This window comes from Mauremys mutica, chromosome 3 (genome assembly GCF_020497125.1).
Source record: "Mauremys mutica isolate MM-2020 ecotype Southern chromosome 3, ASM2049712v1, whole genome shotgun sequence".
In the NCBI taxonomy this organism is placed as follows: Eukaryota; Metazoa; Chordata; order Testudines; family Geoemydidae; genus Mauremys; species Mauremys mutica.
The window spans coordinates 149,210,408-149,229,290 of record NC_059074.1 but is presented as its reverse complement, the minus strand read 5'-3'; the positions used below and the strand labels follow the sequence as shown (position 1 = coordinate 149,229,290).

At 45.1% G+C, this 18,883-nt stretch overlaps 1 protein-coding gene across 2 annotated transcripts in view; it reads right to left on the bottom strand.

Annotated features, from left to right (window-relative positions):
- The window catches only part of ZFAND3 (zinc finger AN1-type containing 3), a 257,521-nt gene that overhangs the window by 175,738 nt on the left and 62,900 nt on the right, over positions 1-18,883 (bottom strand). For both annotated transcript variants that reach the window (XM_045009923.1, XM_045009924.1), the window contains exons 2-3: positions 13,753-13,793; positions 6,105-6,131 (exon numbers count right to left, since the gene is read on the bottom strand). In XM_045009923.1, coding sequence (XP_044865858.1) covers positions 6,105-6,131; positions 13,753-13,793 — 68 coding nt within the window. The remainder of the gene's footprint in view (positions 1-6,104; positions 6,132-13,752; positions 13,794-18,883) is intronic.

The following is an 18,883-nucleotide window of genomic DNA, read 5'->3' as shown; positions in this document are numbered from 1 at the left end:
GACTGGAACACAAAAATACTGCCCGAGTCTCAAATGCCAGTCAAGTGAATTTGCTTTAACAGTCTTGCAGTAAACATTCTGTATGCTACAAACACTAAGACAGACATGAATACAGTGGGAACCCACCACAATCAAAGATCCAGCCTAATGGACCAATACAAATGGAGATGTCAGCTTATATTAGAGACTAACACAGACACCATACTGCAGCCCTCCAAAAAAAGATGTCTGCATACAGACAGAGACAATGTAGTTTTTAAGCTGTAGATATTTCTTGCTGCTCTTCCAACATCAGAGCACTAAAACATGAAGCTCCACATCAGTAGAGAGGGTAAGCACCTAGACAATGCAAGCACATGGGATTTTTTTATATTTCGTTTAGAAACAGAAGTTTCCTTCAGGGGCAAAGGGAGGAACAAAGTACATACATTGTTCTCCATTTATTGTGCAATACTACAGAGCACAGATTACAGGATATGAAACAGCAGTCTGCAAGATGCATGTATTTTTGTTGGAATTATTTTACACACTGCAGGCCAAAAGACTGATCGAAGGTCTGCTCTGCAGTTTACTGACACCAAAAATCGACATGGAAATGCACCCCCAATGAGTGTTTGTCAGGTCATCCCTGTGGTCGCTTTATGGCCATGAAGAACCCTACTTTGATTCCAGCCTCTTGCAGCCTAGAACAAGCAGAGTGGCGCTACCATTGTAAATCCAGGAAAATCACTCAGGGAGACAGATGAAAGGATAATTTCTGGTTTTACTGAAGAGTAACTCTTCCTCTCATTTAATGAGTTTCTAAACAAGTCATGTCTACCCCTTAAAAATCTGCTACAGCAGCGGGCCTCCTCAGTGGAAGTGGCAGGGTTAAAGTGCATAGAAATGAATGTAACAATTCTGCACAATCTGGGATGCAGAAGAATTCTGGGGAATAAAGATTTGCCACTGAAATGGCTTTTATAGTTTTCTATATCTACATTAAAACATGAAAACCAAGGCAGAACGTTGGTATGTTGTATATGTGAACCCACTTTAGAGAATGCAGTGCCATTTATTTTAGCCCTCTTTTCTTGTTATATGCGTCCCTCAAACTCAAGGGAAAATAAAAATCAATACTGTGTTCGAGTAACAAAACTTTATAGTCTGACATATAGCCACTGCATATGTATTGAAACATATTGCCAGTTTGGTGGTCAGCAATAATGATTTCTACTCTATTGTAGATTCGGATTATAATTCAACAGGATTTTATTTGTCAAGATGGTAGCACATGAGCACACGCACAGACTATTTCAAGCAATAAATGACAGTGAACCAGGAATCAAGACATTCAGGGCTTGTCATTTCTGATAATTTTAGAGAACTCATCACATATACATAATATGTTGTAGCACAGCTCAGAGAAAGAAGTGTATTCTTCAATCGAATTATGCTGATATAGTGGTTCAGGTAAATGTGGAAATCTTGTAGCATGGTTTAAATCAGAAGTTAGAGATGGAAGATACCTTGGGTCTAGTTCCCTCGTACATACCTTCAATTATAGCCTCATTGAGAAGCACTACGAAGCCCCTTGAAGAGTTTTGTTAGAAATATTTTACCCCTGCTGATGTTCTAAAATTATTCTGTTCTACTTCTAGTGATCTCTGTGCATCTTTCCACCATATCATCTTGTACTGTGGCACTTACCTTTAATTTCATACATTAGCCCTTGGGCAAACTGCAACCATTACCTGCATTCCTTTTCCTTTCCTGTCTGCTCCATAACAACTACCTTCCTCTAGTCTGAGAGCATATGGACTAAACGTGAAATATATTTATATAATTATTTAAGGAAGGAGTACACAAATATTTGGTGTTACTGAGGAGTTTATTTGTTCCACAGTAGTGCTCAGAGTCTCAGAATTGAGACTTTGTTATGCCAGGTGCTATATAAACATATAGGAAAACAGTCCCTGCCTGAAAGGCCCTACAATTTAAGGGTGAGTTTTCATAAACAATCAGCATTGGCCTAACCCTGCTCCCAGTGAAGTCTATAGTAAGAGTCTCATAGACTTCAATGGAAGCAGAGCAGGGCCAATGCTAGATGCTTTTGAAAATCTGACTGAGTGTCTAGTAATTCAGGCACTGAGCACTAACAATTTGCCAAATTGACAGGACAGGTTGTCATAATGGTGTAGAATGTGGTGTCGGTGAAGTACCTAGTCTACCTATCATAAGAACATAAGAGAGGCCGTACCGGGTCAGACCAAAGGTCCATCTAGCCCAGTATCTGTCTACCGACAGTGGCCAATGCCAGGTGCCCCAGAGGGAGTGAATCTAACAGGCAATGATCAAGTGATCTCTCTCCTGCTATCCATCTCCATCCTCTGACGAACAGAGGCTAGGGACACCATTCTTACCCATCCTGGCTAATAGCCATTTATGGATTTAGCCACCATGAATTTATCCAGTCCCCTTTTAAACATTGTTATAGTCCTAGCCTTCACAACCTCCTCAGGTAAGGAGTTCCACAAGTTGACTGTGCGCTGCGTGAAGAAGAACTTCCTTTTATTTGTTTTAAACCTGCTGCCTATTAATTTCATTTGGTGACCCCTAGTTCTTGTATTATGGGAATAAGTAAATAATTTTTCCTTATCCACTTTCTCAACATCACTCATGATTTTATATACCTCTATCATGTCCCCCCTTAGTCTTCTCTTTTCCAAGCTGAAGAGTCCTAGCCTCTTTAATCTTTCCTCGTATGGGACCCTCTCTAAACCCCTAATCATTTTACTTGCCCTTTTCTGAACCTTTTCTAGTGCTAGAATATCTTTTTTGAGGTGAGGAGACCACATCTGTACACAGTATTCGAGATGTGGGCGTACCATGGATTTATATAAGGGCAATAATATATTCTCAGTCTTATTCTCTATCCCCTTTTTAATGATTCCTAACATCCTATTTGCTTTTTTGACCGCCTCTGCACACTGCGTGGACATCTTCAGAGAACTATCCACGATGACGCCAAGATCTTTTTCCTGACTCGTTGCAGCTAAGTTAGCCCCCATCATGTTGTATGTATAGTTGGGGTTATTTTTTCCAATGTGCATTACTTAACATTTATCCACATTAAATTTCATTTGCCATTTTGTTGCCCAATCACTTAGTTTTGTGAGATCTTTTTGAAGTTCTTCACAATCTGCTTTGGTCTTAACTATCTTGAGAAGTTTAGTATCATCTGCAAACTTGGCCACCTCACTGTTTACCCCTTTCTCCAGATCATTTATGAATAAATTGAATAGGATTGGTCCGAGGACTGACCCTTGGGGAACACCACTAGTTACACCTCTCCATTCTGAGAATTTACCATTAATTCCTACCCTTTGTTCCCTGTCCTTTAACCAGTTCTCAATCCATGAAAGGACCTTCCCTTTTATCCCATGACAGCTTAATTTACGTAAGAGCCTTTGGTGAGGGACCTTGTCAAAGGCTTTCTGGAAATCCAAGTACACTATGTCCACCGGATCTCCCTTGTCCACATGTTTGTTGACCCCTTCAAAGAATTCTAATAGATTAGTAAGACATGATTTCCCTTTACAGAAACCATGTTGACTATTGCTCAAGAGTTTATGTTTATCTATGTGTCTGACAATTTTATTCTTTACTATTGTTTCAACTAATTTGCCCGGTACCGACGTTAGACTTACCGATCTGTAATTGCCGGGATCACCCCTAGAGCCCTTTTTAAATATTGGCGTTACATTAGCTAACTTCCAGTCATTGGGTACCGAAGCCGATTTAAAGGACAGGTTACAAACCTTAGTTAATAGTTCCGCAACTTCACATTTGAGTTCTTTCAGAACTCTTGGGTGAATGCCATCTGGTCCCGGTGACTTGTTAATGTTGAGTTTATCAATTAATTCCAAAACCTCCTCTAGTGACACTTCAGTCTGTGACAGTTCCTCAGATTTGTCACCTACAAAAGCCAGCTCAGGTTTGGGAATCTCCCTAACATCCTCAGCCGTGAAGACTGAAGCAAAGAATCCATTTAGTTTCTCCGCAATGACTTTATCGTCTTTAAGCGCTCCTTTTGTATTTTGATCATCAAGGGGCCCCACTGGTTGTTTAGCAGGTTTCCTGCTTCTGATGTACTTAAAAAACATTTTGTTATTACCTTTAGAGTTTTTGGCTAGCCGTTCTTCAAACTCCTCTTTGGCTTTTCTTATTACACTCTTTCACTTAAGTTGGCAGTGTTTGTGCTCCTTTCTATTTGCCTCACTAGGATTTGACTTCCACTTTTTAAAGGAAGTCTTTTTATCTCTCACTGCTTCTTTTACATGGTTGTTAAGCCACGGTGGCTCTTTTTTAGTTCTTTTACTGTTTTTCTTAATTTGGGGTATACATTGAAGTTGGGCCTCTATTATGGTGTCTTTAAAAAGGGCCCATGCAACTTGCAGGGATTTCACTTTAGTCACTGTACCTTTTAACTTTTGTCTAACCCCCTCATTTTTGTATAGTTCCCCCTTTTGAAATTAAATGCCACAGTGTTGGGCAGTTGTGTTCTTCCCACCACAGGGATGTTGAATGCTATTGAATTATGGTCACTATTTCCAAGCGGTCCTGCTATAGTTACCTCTTGGACCAGCTCCTGCGCTCCACTCAGGATTAAATCTAGAGTTGCCTCTCCCCTTGTGGGTTCCCGTACCAGCTGCTCCATGAAGCAGTCATTTAAAGTATCGAGAAATTTTATCTCTGCATTTCGTCCTGAAGTGAAATGTTCCCAGTCAATATGGAGATAATTGAAATCCCCCACTATTATTGGGTTCTTAATTTTGATAGCCTCTCTAATTTCCCTTAGCATTTCATCATCACTATTACTGTCCTGGTCAGGTGGTCGATAATAGATTCCTAATGTTATATTTTTACTAGAGCATGAAATTTCTATCCATAGAGACTCTATGGAACATGTGGATTCGCTTAAGATTTTTACTTCATTTGCATTTCCTCACTTACCATTCTACATTCGAATTTGAAAAAATATAATATAGCATTTCTATTTTGGATATGTGAGATGTCTGAAGTTATTATAGGTTAGCAATCTACAGTGACTTCATCTGTGACAATTCAACATCAAGGTTTCCCCATACTGTACCTGTACTGGAGACAGTAGGGTATAGATAGCTTTTAGGCAACATTACAAAATGAAGACCAGCACACTGTAAAGTACTTTGCTGACCCAGGATTAATTTTAAGAGTCTCTGCTGAAAGCATTTGAACATTTCAGGATCTGTGATTTTTACTAATTCTTAAGTAAGACGGGTTTGATTTTTCTCAAAAAAAAATTCTTGTTAATACCAAACTCTGGATCTGTGGTCAGGTTGAATAGTCCTGTGAACTTTCAGGCCTTTCAAGGTTAATACTTCAGTTTCTACCAGGGAGGGTTTATCTTCACATTTGTCTATAAAGTGCCTAGCATACTGCTGCCTAGACAAATAAGATTAATCAATCCTTACAAATCCTGTGAAAGGTAGGGGAATACTATCCCCATTTTGAATATGGGAAAGTTGACAACGTTAGCAATCAGAAATTCCTGGCTCCTAGGCCCATGATCATGCTACTTTTCCTTTTTGACCACAGGTTAAACAAACAAGTTGCCAGATCACCCCATATGTTCATCCCCATAGTCATTTAGCAGTTGTTAGGATTTGGCCAAACAAGCATTAAAGACAACAGCTCCTGGGCATTGCCCTTTGCTCTGACTAGGTCTGTGCCAATTTAATCCCATTTCTTATCACAACTGAAGACTAATTATGAAATACTCAAATGTTTCAGGGAAAGAAAGATCACATCAGATCATGATTATATATAATTTGGCAAGATTGAAATTATGGCAAAAAAGGTATAGGAAGGCAGGAAGATACTGTTTCTGTAATTTATACTGCTATGCAAACCCAGCAACTATGTTTTGTTTCCTCACTAGCATGTTGCCCTTCTCAACTTATATTTAAAATTCTACTTTCTATCAGAGTGTAAATTTTTTCCCCCCAGAGGAAGGGGATAGAAGAGATCCACCCTCCATTTTTTGTTTTAATTCAAAGTTACTTAACCACATAGTTACTAACCTTTTTCATTGTGTGGATTTCTTTTTTCTAAAAAGAAAGAGAAAGGAAACAAGGGTCAAGATAGGTAATAACACTCTGAAATTCTCCCCCTTATACAAATCTGCTACAACACATTAGTTTATAGCTTGCCACCTTATCACAAAAATGTAAGAGGAAGAATCCTTGGCATTTTTAGGGTGTCTAAATTATGACCACAGATTTTGATGGTATTCTTGATAACTATTGTGATTCAATTTACAGAAGCAAAGTATAAGTCTTTGGCTTCCTATTTTAATGGTCTGACTGAAATCCAACGTTACATTAAAAAAATCCACAGAAAATTAGTCAATCACTTTAAAAAAAAAAAAAGAGGAAAAGTATTAGAGGAAAGCATGCTAGTTATCACCTGTTAATGAATACTAGGAGACTCCTGCCATATGAAGATTATCAACAAGCCATAACTGAAACCTAAGATAGCAAAAGCAAGTTTGGCACTCCTAGAATATCAGTTCTCCCTCTGTCAATAATGACTAGTGGCAATCTGATCATTGATCCCAGACTGTCACGGTCTAATGGATATGGTAGCTTTAAATTCACAGAATTTAAATTCACTGTGTATTTTAGAAAAGAGACTAAAATGGCTCTAAGGGATCCTTGACATTTTAAAGTATCTACATATAGGTATGAACAATATCACTCTCAGTGTGAGTAACCCTTTGCACAGGCAGGGTACTTATTCAAAGGGGAAGGACTTCAAACGAGACTTGCAGAACAGGAAGAAAATCAAGAAAACACATCTTAAAGAAAAATCAATAAAAATCAAGGTTTAAAGAAGCTCCACTCCATGCTTGATTTGCTGTTTGTGCAGCCTGGAGTATTCTATTAACTCCAAGATATGCAAGATTGTCAGTTTATAGCTAACTATCAAATATACAGGTTGTTCGTAGAATTGCTGCAGCCGTGTTGGTCCCAGGATACGAGACACACAAGGGAGGTGAGGTATTATCTTATATTGGATCAACTTTTATTGGTAGTAGGTACAAGCTTTCAAGCTACACAGAGCTCTTCTGCAGGTCTGAGGAAGGAAGCAGAGTATCAGTTCCCCAGATCTGAGGAACAGCTCTTTGTAGCTCGAAAGCCTGTACCTTCCACCAAGAGAAGTTGGCCCAATAAAAGATACCTCACCTCCCTTGCCTCACAAATATAAAGGTGTATATTTGATACTTAAACATACTTGTATGTCTAATACTTACTTGGAATCTAAAATAAGACAGTTACCTTTTCCATAACTGATGTTCTTTGAAATGAGTTGTTCATGTCTATTCCACAGTAGGTGTGCGTGCTCGCCACAGGCACTGGTGCCGGAAGGTTCCCCCCAGCAGTACCCGTCGGGGAGCGCCCCAGCAACTCCTGGAGTAGCGCCTCCATGATGCGGTATAAGAGGTGCTGTGCGCTCCCCACACCGTCAGTTCCTTCTTGCCAGACAACTCCGACAGAGGGGAATGAGGGCAGGATGTGGAATAGACATGAGCAACTTATCTTGACGAACACCAATTACGGAAAAGGTAACTCTCTTTTCTTGTCCGAGTGATTGCTCATATGTATTCCACAGTAGGTGATTCCAAGCTATATCTGTTGGAGGTGGGAAGGAGTTCACAAATTCTCAGGACGGAGCACAGCCCTGCCGAACCCAGCGTCCTCCCTGGCTGGGAGATGATTGCATAATGCAAGGTGAAAGTGTGAACTGAAGACCACATAGCAGCCCTACAAATGTCCCGGATGGGGACATGGGCCAAAAAGGTAGCCAACGAGGCCTGCGTCCAAGTCGAGTGCGCCTTCACAATTGGTGGGGGGGGGGGGAGGGAATTCCCGCCAGAGTACGGATGCACGAGATGATCCAGTTGGAGAGCCACTGAGTGGAGATCAGCTGACCTTTCATGTGCTCGGCCGAGGCAATGAACAATTGTGAGGACTTTCTGAACGGCTTAGTACACTTCAGGTAGAAAGACAGAGCCCATCTCACATCCAGCATGTGGAGGCGGCACTCCTCACTGGATGCATGGGGCTTGAGGTAGAGGACCAGCAGAAAATGTCCTGACCCATGTGATAGGCGGAGACCACCTTTGGGAGTAACGAAGGGTATGAGCAGAGCTGGACCTTATCTTTATGAAAAATCATGTACGGGGGCTCAGAGGTCAAGGCCCTGAGTTCCGAGACCTGCCTAGCTGACATGATCAAACCAGGAAGGCCACCTTTCACAAGAGGTATGACCAGGAGCATGTGGCTAGCAGCTCAAACAGGGGCCCCGTGAGACGGGCCAACACCAGGTTTAGGTCCCACTGCGGGACAGGGGGCCTAACATATGGGAAAAGATGATCTAACCCTTTAAGGAATCGGCCAGTCACAGCATGGGAGAATACCATGTGACCTGCACCGGTGGGTGGAAGGCCAATATGGCCGCCAGGTGCACCTTGACTGACGAGGGCGCTAGGCCCTGGGCTCTAAGGTGGGAGAGGTAGTCCAGAATACTGGGCCACCAGGGAAATGCCCCACTCATCTGCCCATCTGGAGAACTGAGACCACTTTGCCAATTAGGCTCCGCACGTGGAGGGGCGCCTGCTTTCTAGAAGGACGCACTGAACCCTTTCCGAGCACATCCTTTCCTCTCTACCTAACCATTGCGCAGCCATGCTGTGAGGTGGAGTGCTGCTAGGTTGGGGTGGAGGTGGCGACCCTGGGAAAGCAGGTCCAGGTGGGACGGCAACAGCCACAGCGGGGTGACCGCCAGGCCCGGGAGGGCCCCGTACCAATGCCGCCTGGGCCATGCCGGGGCAATCAGAAGGACCCGGGCCTTGTCTGACTATCTTTTCCAGGACCTTGCCGATCAGCGGGAACGGGGGGGAATAGAGAAACTGGCTTCACCAGGACAGGAGGAAGGCATTGGAGATAGTGCCCCATCCCAGCCCCCCAGGAGCAGAACCGGGGACAGCGAACAAAGTTCCCCACACTTGGAAAAGTCTGTGCACCACCTCTGGGTGGAGAGACCACTTGTTCTGAGAAAAGTTCCTGCTCAACCATTCCGGGCACCTGGCAAACGAAAGGCCTGTAGGCAGATGTCCTGGGCTATACAAAAGTCCCACAGCCTGAGGGCAGAGGATCAGGCCCCGCCTTGCCTGTTAATATAGAACATTGAGGCCATGTTGTCCATGAGGACCCTGACCACCCGGCCCTCCACGTGCGAGCGGAAGGCCTTGCACGCCAGCCATACTGCCCTGTGCTCCTTGACGTTTAGGTGGAGGAACAGAGCCTGAGCCAAGCACAGACCTTGGGTCTGAACATTCTCCACATGGTCCCCCCATCCCAGTTCCGACATGTCAGACACTAGTTCCAGCGACAGGGCCCTGCCCCTAAACGGGACCCCTTGTAGCACGTTTCTCAGGAAGGACCACCACCATAGGAAGGTGATCACTGGCTCAGGCACCGTGAGGACTTTGTCCATCCTGTCCCTGGCCTGGGAGAACTCCAAGGCCAACCAGAGATGGAGGGGCCTCATCCTGAGTCTGGCATGACGGATCACATGATCCAAGAGCTGGAGGCACTCTCTAGCTGTTGTCACCGGAAACCTTGTGACCCTGTCAATGAGTCCCTCAGAGTCTCGAACCTGTCTGGTGGGAGGGAGGCTTTGGCCGATGAGGCATCCAGGAACACCCCGATAAACTCTATGCGTTGTATTGGGACTAACGTGGACTTGGTGTTGTTTACCAACAGGCCCAAAGTGGTGTGCATGGACAGGAGCACCACTTGATCTGGCACCTGCGACCAGGAGCTGCCCTTGACCAACCAGTCATCCAGAAAGGGGAAGATCTGGACTCCCCAGCGCCTAAGGTAGGCCACCACCACCGACATACATTTCGTGAATACCCTGGGGGCAGTGGACAGGCCAAACAGGAGGACTGTAAATTGGTAGCGTTCCTGCCCCACTGTGAAACGGAGGAAGCGTCTGTGTCCCTCGAATATACGAATGTGGAAGTACGTGTCCTGCAGATCGAAGGCGGTGTACCAGTCTCCGGGATCCAGGGAGGGGATGATGAAGGCCAGGGAGACCATGTGGAACTTGGGCTTTGTTGTATCAACCAGGCAAGGTACTAACAAGTTTCAACGGGACTTTATTTTTACAGTGGAAACCTCTTTACCAAGCTGCGGCTGCTGCTGCCCCTCTGTAACTCTCACTCAGCCTCTTCAACTCCTCCCCCCTCCTTCCTGTCCTTTCAGACTCCCAACAGCCAGTGCTCCCAATTCTAATACAAGCAGCATCTAAACACCACAAGCTTCACCATATACTGCTTCAGGCCTCGCAGGTCCAAGATGGGCCTGAGCCCCCCTCTGGCCTTCGGGATAAGGAAATAGTGGGAGTAGTACCCCTTGCCTTTGAACTCCCCAAGTACCGCTTCCAACGCTCCTAGGCCCAGGAGTCGCCCCATCTCCTGCTCCCAACTGGAGAAGGGAAGCTTGATTGAGATCCCTGATGAGAACTGGCAGGGTACCCCCGGGCATCCTGTCAAAACCGCCTTTTCCCTGCTTGCTTGCCCTTGGAGGACCCAGGCAGAGGGGCAGGCCAAGACTGCCTGTGTGGGGACCTCTTATAATCCCATGACTTCTTATAAGCTGTGTCATATTTTGACTAGGTGACCTGAGCGGGAGTCTGCTGTGGCTTGAACTTAGGTTTAGCTGGAGCCAGAACATAGAGACCCAGAGCCTGGAGAGCCGTGCAGGAGTCTTTCAAGCCATGCAGTTTTGTATCCACTGGTTCCACAAACAGAGCTTTGCCGTCAAACTGGAGGTCCTGCAGGGAGGTCTGTGCCTCGCTGGACAGCCCAGAGAGCAGGAGCCATGACGCCCTTCAGGGTTGCCCTGGCGGCCGCTGTGCCCTCCTCCACCAGCACTTTGAACTCCTTCCTCTCATGCTCATGGAGGGAGTCCTTGAACTTGGGCATGGAGCCCCGCAGATTGAACTCGAGCAGGGAGCCCCACAGATTGAACTCATGCCAGCCCAGGAGAGCCTGGTGGTTTGCCACCCATAACTGGAAGCTCAAGAAAAAACAAATTTTTCTTCCAAATGAGTCCAGTGTCCTTGTAACTTTATTTTTCGGGGCAGGAGCTGGTTGGCCCTGCCGTTCTCTGTGGCTGACCAACTCGATCACCAGGGAGTTAGAAGCAGGGTGGGTGTATAAGAATTTATGCCCCTTGACGGGTACAAAGTACTTGCGTTCTGCTCTCTTCGACATGGGGGCCAATGAGGCCGGGGTTTGCCACAGGGCATTTGAAATTTTTGCCACCTCTTCGTGGAGAGGAAAGGCCATCCTGCCCAGTGCTAAGGAGGACAATACATTAAACAGGGAGTCCGAGGTCTCCTCCATCTCTCCTGCTTGGAGGTGGAGGCTTTATGCCACTCTTTTTAAGAGAGTTCTTGGTGGGCCCTAAAGTCCTCCTGCAGGACGGAGGGGCTGTAATCGCCTCATGCAGGGACGGTGAGGAGGCTGGCGCAGTACTGTGTGTGTCCACCAGCACCAAAGGGTCCACCACCTGGTCGGTGTCTGGGCACAGTGCCGAGGATGTACATCCCACCGACTCCTTCCTCAGAGATCTGGAGAGGGGGGACGATGGTCCTTCTGAGGCTCCGGCCACCAAGCAAGCCTCCACTGGGGGCTATGTTGGGGGCCACGGTGCCACTGTACCTGCTGTGGCTGCGGTGGAGCCAGCTGTTCAGCCTGGCCCATCAATGGATGGCTACAAAGGGAGGCCAGGCTGACATCCAATCTGCCGCTGTCCCTTAACCAGGAGGAGCGGTGGCGCCGAGAGCCATGCCGACGTGGAGGACCAGTACCGTCGGTAACAGCTGCTTCGCGACTGACGCCCGGGGCTGCGGAGGTGGTGCCGTGGCGGGGTCCTGGAGCGGGACACCGAACAGGAATGACGTCGACATTCGTGCTGTGACTCGCTGCGATAGCCCCTCTGAGACGAGGACCTTTGGCATCGTCTGCCTCAGTCCCGGTGTTCGCTCCTCAAGGTGGAGCGGTGCCAAGAGTCTCGGTCAGATGGAACCCAACCAGACAGTCTGGTGGGCATCGAGGGCGATCCATGTGGACTTTGCCCTGAATGGTTGCTGGGTGGCAAATGGCATCGGGAATGTTCCCTCAACCGAGATCGGTACCGAGCCGGGGGCGACTGCAGACATCCCAGCAGCGGCTTACCTCTGGAGCGCGGGGCCAACAGCGATGGTGCTCCTGGTATCAGCATGGATATAAAATCCTGGGCCGCCTGCAAGACCTCTGGTATGGAGGGCATCCAGACATCCCGGGAGGCCTGCTCCGAATGGGCCGGGCTGGGCTACTCCACTCGACTTGAGTCGGAGGCGTAGAGGCCGGTGGGAATCGAGGGCTGCCTGACATGGGTCTAATCTCTGTCCCAGGTTTACTCCGGTACCGCGGCGAAGAAGGCCTCTTTCTAGCCTTCTTGGCATGCCTCGTGGACAGGGAGTGGTGCCGACTAGTTGATGACGCTGAAGGGTCACCACACATTGACACCTACTGTGGAATACACATGAGCAATCACTCAAAGAACTGCATGCTTCTGAGTACTCAAGTATATCAAAGTTTGTGGCACTTTATTCCTTTATGAAATTAATATGAACTTTTATATGATCTATGATCCACCAAGCTATGGTCTTCCTAGACTTTAAATAGAAATTCCAAAAGGAATCTGGTGGGTATTTTATACACTGTTAGCTCAAATTTAGAAAAACAAACCAACAAACATGGATTTATGCATTCAAAATGAATGGTCAAAAAAAAATGCTCAGGGGTCATTACATTTTAGTTTTAGGGCTCAGCCAAGAACCTAAACCATAAAAATGTTGACTTCTTTGCTTCAGCTTTTAATATTTACTTCTAGCTCCCTTAAAAGAATTTTTTTAAAGATATGGAATAATGGAAGAGCATCAATTACGGCAAAGTAAGTGGTATTAGTATAATGAATGACAACATAATGATTTCAAAATCTGAGAAAGTTAATGTAAGATGGGGCAAATTACGAAAGACTGACAAAAAGTTGATAACAGTTCCCAGCATTCTCCAAGTTTGCAACAAGAAAATATGATGCAAAGTTTAGGGTTAAGCCTGTTGGTCAACAATCAATGATTTAATGCACAAGTTGGATATTAAATACACATGGGCAGCAGGACTTATTTCCATAGCCACTCCTCTTCCTTTTATAGTTTCATCTATGCAAGATTTTGGTGTTTAGTGGCAAGCATAAAAATGTGATCTACTGAATAAAAAATTCCCAACCAGACTGATACATTCTGAAAGCTATGTCAAATTTACATGAGTTGCACTAAGACTGGAGCTCTTCAGTTCAAGGGCACTCCAGACTTCTGTTATCTTCACTGAGTGAAGGTTTGATTGGTATATTTACACAAGAGGCTCTTGCTTTACATATATTGGAGATTGTGTCAACAAACCTGAGCAAATAAAATGAAGCATCAAAGTGAGGAGAATCTGATTTCACACACACTGAAAAAACCTAACCCCATACGTAAACCCCAAAAGAGATGGCAACACTGTGAATTAGATAGTCTAAGAAAAAACACAAAGCCTTTTAGTGCACTTACCAGCGAAGCATTTGGAACAGAGATTCATAGTCTTGCTGGACCTAGGGCAAGAAAAAAAAAAAAGAAAGAAAAAAAAGAAGAGTAGAGCTAAAAATTCATTATAATAATTCTGAGCAATACACCAGGAGTTTTCAGAAGAAAAACAGGAGTAGGAGGGGGCAAACATTTAAATGGCTAGGCACCTATACAAGTCATCAGTGGCAAAGGGCTGGCAGAACTGAAGGCGGGGCAGGGGGTTGGAAAGAATCTCGTTTGACAATCTTTCTTCAACTTGGGAAAGAGCTTTCAAAGCATGGCTTCCAAACATTTATCCTAGCATTCATAAATAACCTGTAGGATAACAGGTATGAGAGACATGAAAAGCTGAATTATTCCACTTGAAGCAACAGTTTTTCAAGCCTGGCACATCTCCCGTTGTAACATTTTAGGAAATGTTTGTACAGAAGAAAAACATGTCTACACAAGATTTGATTTGTCCAATATTCCTGATTCAGTTCAGACCAAACGCCATAAAAGGCACATTTTGGAGTTACATGAGAAAGCACTTTCATAGAATCATAGACTATTAGGGTTGGTAGAGACATCAGGTTATCTAGTCCAATCCCCTGCTCAAAGCAGGACTTTAACACCATCCTGAGCAGGGTTGAAGTACATACTGGTAACCAAGGTTATACCAAAACTGCCCATGCTATCTATAATAGTTCCGAAAATAGAGCAACTCACTTTTCATGGGCTGTCTACCTGGAACTTCTCACTAGCACTAAATTAGCTATGTTTCTAAAGGTAAAGACAGATGTGGGAACAAAAACAACAGAGCCTACCAAAATAATTACATTTCTAGTTTAAAATCAAACAAGGCTGGAATTTTGAAAAAGAACCCACAACTTGCACAATATGTATGTTATAAAAATCTAGGCACTCAATGGAGACCACTGGAGTATCAAATGGCAAGTATTTCTATGTGTCTTTTCAGACCAATTACTTCTCAGATTAAATATTTTCCTGATTGAATTATAGAAACATTCTAAGTGTTTTGCAAACAGGGCATTTTAAATTATTTTCCTGTAACATAGGGAAAATCCAGATATGATTACTCATATCTTAGTGCCAGGCATTTCAGGACATTTAAGATGCTTCTGAATTCCTGCACAAGTGAAAGTTGGTTTATAATTGACTAAAAAATCCCAGTAGAATACAGGTTACTGCAGGTATGAGTCAGACATACTTGCCAGCTACAGCAGGAGATGCACAGACACACATGCTAATTTTAAATATAAGCGGTATGTGCAAAGGAGAAACATTAAATCCTAGGAAAAGAAAAGCAGAGCAGCCCTATCCAGCCATACAAATACATCATCTGGTTGATATAGACCCAGATACTCAATATGTGCATTGACATTCTACAGATTATCTACCTTCAGAAGAACTGCAATTAAAAACAGCAGGTGAGCCCACACCTACAGCATTAGCATGCTGCAGTCCAGTACTCACTGCTTGTGAGACAGACATTCTGGACTAACTCAATATGCCAGGCAGGAGCTTCTCTGCAAAACCACCAAACCCCAAAGGGCAGTCAAGAGAAAGCAAGGCAGAGTAGGGGTGGTTCATACTGGTGACATCAGAGCTGGCAATGACAAAGGCAGCTTTCAGAGGCATAACCAAACTGCCTCAGCTGCTAGTTATCAATCCAAAGTCTTAATAGGATTTTTTTTTTTTAAAGCATGGACAGGGAAGGAAATATATTGCTACGTTAAAGGGAAAAAATGACACTCATTCACCGCACAGGAGCTGGATGTTTTGAACGAGCGGTGCTATAAACAGTCCCCACACATTCATCTTACGGGCTGAATAACTTCACGTCACCACACAAAATCTTTCAGCTTCTTGTTCACATAAGAAGGAAAGTTCACAGTGGTCAAGCACCACGCAGAAGAAAGGAGATGTGCTACTACATATTTGGCACATCCTTTTTTTTACCCCACAATAAAAGAATAGAGAACAAGTTGAGCAGGTTGTACATTCTGGATCCAGTCTCTATTACTAAATTTCAGTTCAATGCTATGCAGCAAGGCAACTGAAAAACAAAGCAGAAAGAACCAAAATCAGCAAGATAGTGAATAGATTTAGAATCAAATCAAAGTTCTAGAAATTGAGGTTGCATTCAGCCAGAAGACAAGAGGAATTAAACTGCCAATGCAAGAAATTAAAGATAAAGCAAAATCCTAAAAAGGCCTATTTAATTTGGATACATTAACAGAAGCTGATGAGAAACTCAACAATTCTTTCTTAGGGTATGGCTACACTTACGGTTTGCAGCGCTGGTAGTTTGCAGCGCTGGTCATCCAGCTGTGCAGGGCCAGCGCTGGTGTGTGGCCACATTTGCAGTATTTGCAGCGCTGTTGGGAGTGATGCATTATGGGCAGCTAAACCAGCGTTCAAGTGGCCGCAACGTGCTTTTCAAAAGAGGGGGGTGGAGTGGGGTCTAGTGTGACAGGGAGCGGGGGGGAAGAGAGAGGGGATTTTTGGAGCCAACACTGTGTGTTTAGCTTCCTGCATTGAAAAATCAGAACATGTTTCCGACCCCTTAGTCTTAACTCTTAATTGCAAACAGCCTGCAGCCAACATGACTCCCCGCTGTTTCACTCCCTCCCTGCCTCTCATTTGATTGTTTACAGCCAGGTACAGATGATCACAGCAAACAGGAGCTCTGTTTGTTTTTTAAATAAGCAACGGAGCTCGATCATCGGAGCTCGTTCATAACAAAACAAAGAGAGGCTGCATAACAAAACAAAGAGTAATTTATAAAAGCATTCTGGGATACACCAGCGCTGGAATCCTTATTCCCCATGCTGAGTGAGGTGTACGGCCAGCGCTGCAGCCAGGGAGTTGCAGCGCTGGAAGTGTCCTGCAGGTGTGGCCACTTACTAATTGCAGCGCTGGTGGAGGCTTTCCAGCGCTGCAAATCGCCAGTGTAGCCATACCCTTACAAAGCTGTATCCTGCGTAGTACTAACTGAAAAACAGATCATCCTACCAAAATCCACCAGATTCGGATTCCAATCAATCCATCATTTTCCTTTAAAACAACATGGAAGACCTTCAGATGGGGGCAACAGTGTTTTCGACCATCAAGTCTGGTCGAAAAGGGGACCTGACAGTATCCGGTCAGATCTACTGACCCGACACCCAAAGTCTGGTTACTGTGGGCGGGGAGGATCTAGGTCATCACCCATGCCAGCCCCTACCTCAGCTGGAGCCACCTCTTATCTGTGTCGGGAGGCTGCAGCTCCCAGCCCCAGCTCTGCAGGCGAGTCCCTCCTGACCTGGGCGAGGGTGGGGGTGGGGAGGGTAGCAGGGGAAAAGCAGCAAGTGAGGAGAAGGTTGGGGGAAGACGAGTGGATGGGGGCAGAGCCTCAGGGGGAAGAGGCGGGGTAGGAGAGGTTCCGGCACTCCTACTGGAGTGTCCAGTTTTTAAATTACCACCAAGTTGGCAACCTTAATCCATCCCAATGATGTAGGTAGTGTCTAAACTGTAGCATTTAAGTGTAGACAAGCCTTTAGTCACAAAAGGTCACTTCAGAATTCAATGTACTTAAGTACTTAGTTAATGCTTTGCTGAATCTAGGTCTTAACTAGGGAAATGGACGGGAGGGCAGGCATTTATAACATGGGCCAATCCTGTTGCTCCAGAAGTCAACAGAAGTCTAGCCACCCACTCCACTGGAAGCAAGACTGAGATCATAACAAAACTAAATAGAAAGCAGTGCTTTCTTTTGGTTAGAGCACAGGACAGGAAGTCAGGAGAACAGAGTAATCCTGAGTCCGACAACAGTTCAGTTAAGGCCATACCATAGATGTCACAGAATCAATATTTTGAAAGTAAAATACATATGATTTTTTTTTAATTTTAGTGGCGTTTAGCAAAAAAGCCTCTACTAAATGCTACACATTGGTATACCTGGATACTACAGTAGAAAACATGTATAAGTATGCCAGTTACACATAGCTATACTCCAGAGGTGGGCAAACTACGGCCCGTGGGCCACATCTGGCCCACAGGACCCTCCTGCCCAGCCCCTGAGCTCCTGCCCCGGGAGGCTAGCCCCCAGCCCCTCCCCTGCTGTTCCCCTCCCCCGCAGCCTCAGCACGCCATGCCGCAGGTGCAATGCTCTGGGCAGCCGGGCAGCGCAGCTGCAGAGCCTCAGCCTGACCCGCTGCTCTGCACTGCACGGTGATGTGGCTGGCTCCAGCCACAGCCACGCCGCCAGCCACCGGTGCTCCAGGCAGCACGGTAAGGGGGCAGGGAGTGGAGGCAGGAGAGTTCAGGGGGCAGGGGTGTGGATAGGGGTCGGGGTGATCAGAGGGCGGGGCATGGGGAGGTTGAATGGGTGTAGGGGTCCCGGGGGCAGTCAGGAAGGAGGAAGGGTTGGATGGGGCAGGAGTCTAGGGGGGGCATTCAGGAATGAGGGGAGGGGTTGGGTGGGAGTTCGGGAGGTGGTCAGGGGACAGGGGGGAGCAGAAGCAGGGAGGAGGATATGGGGCGGGGGCCAGACCACACCTGGCTGTTTGGGGAGTCACAGCTTCCCTTAACTGGCCCTCCATACAATTTCCGAAACCCGATGCAGCCCTCAGGGCAAAAGGTTTGCCTGCCCCTGCTATACCCACTTACAGCAAGATCAGGTATGTAATACCACAAAAGTCTCACACTGGTTCTGTACAGTGCAATATGAAGTTATGATTTTTAACTTAAAGTGAAACTCACTAAAGGGTTCCATCATATATTTCGCTGTAAATGATTAATAGCTAACCCATTTCCCCAAAACACTGGAAGATAAGGCTGAAACTGAAAAATTCTTAATATATCTTCAGAAAAAGAAAGCCACTACAGTTCATAAAGTTCAGCTGAATTATTTTTGTAAAGATGAGGAAGGTATCATGGTTCTAGAACTCCAAGTCAATATAGAAATGGGGAATCTTGTGCAGGGTGGATAAAAACAAATTAAAAAAATCAAGGATTTTTTTTTATTTAAATTGGATTTTTTATTTTATTTAAATTACAGTTTTATTTTCTTTTTACAAATAAACCTGTTTAAAATGAAATCTGAATTGAGTATAAAATATGTTAACGATTA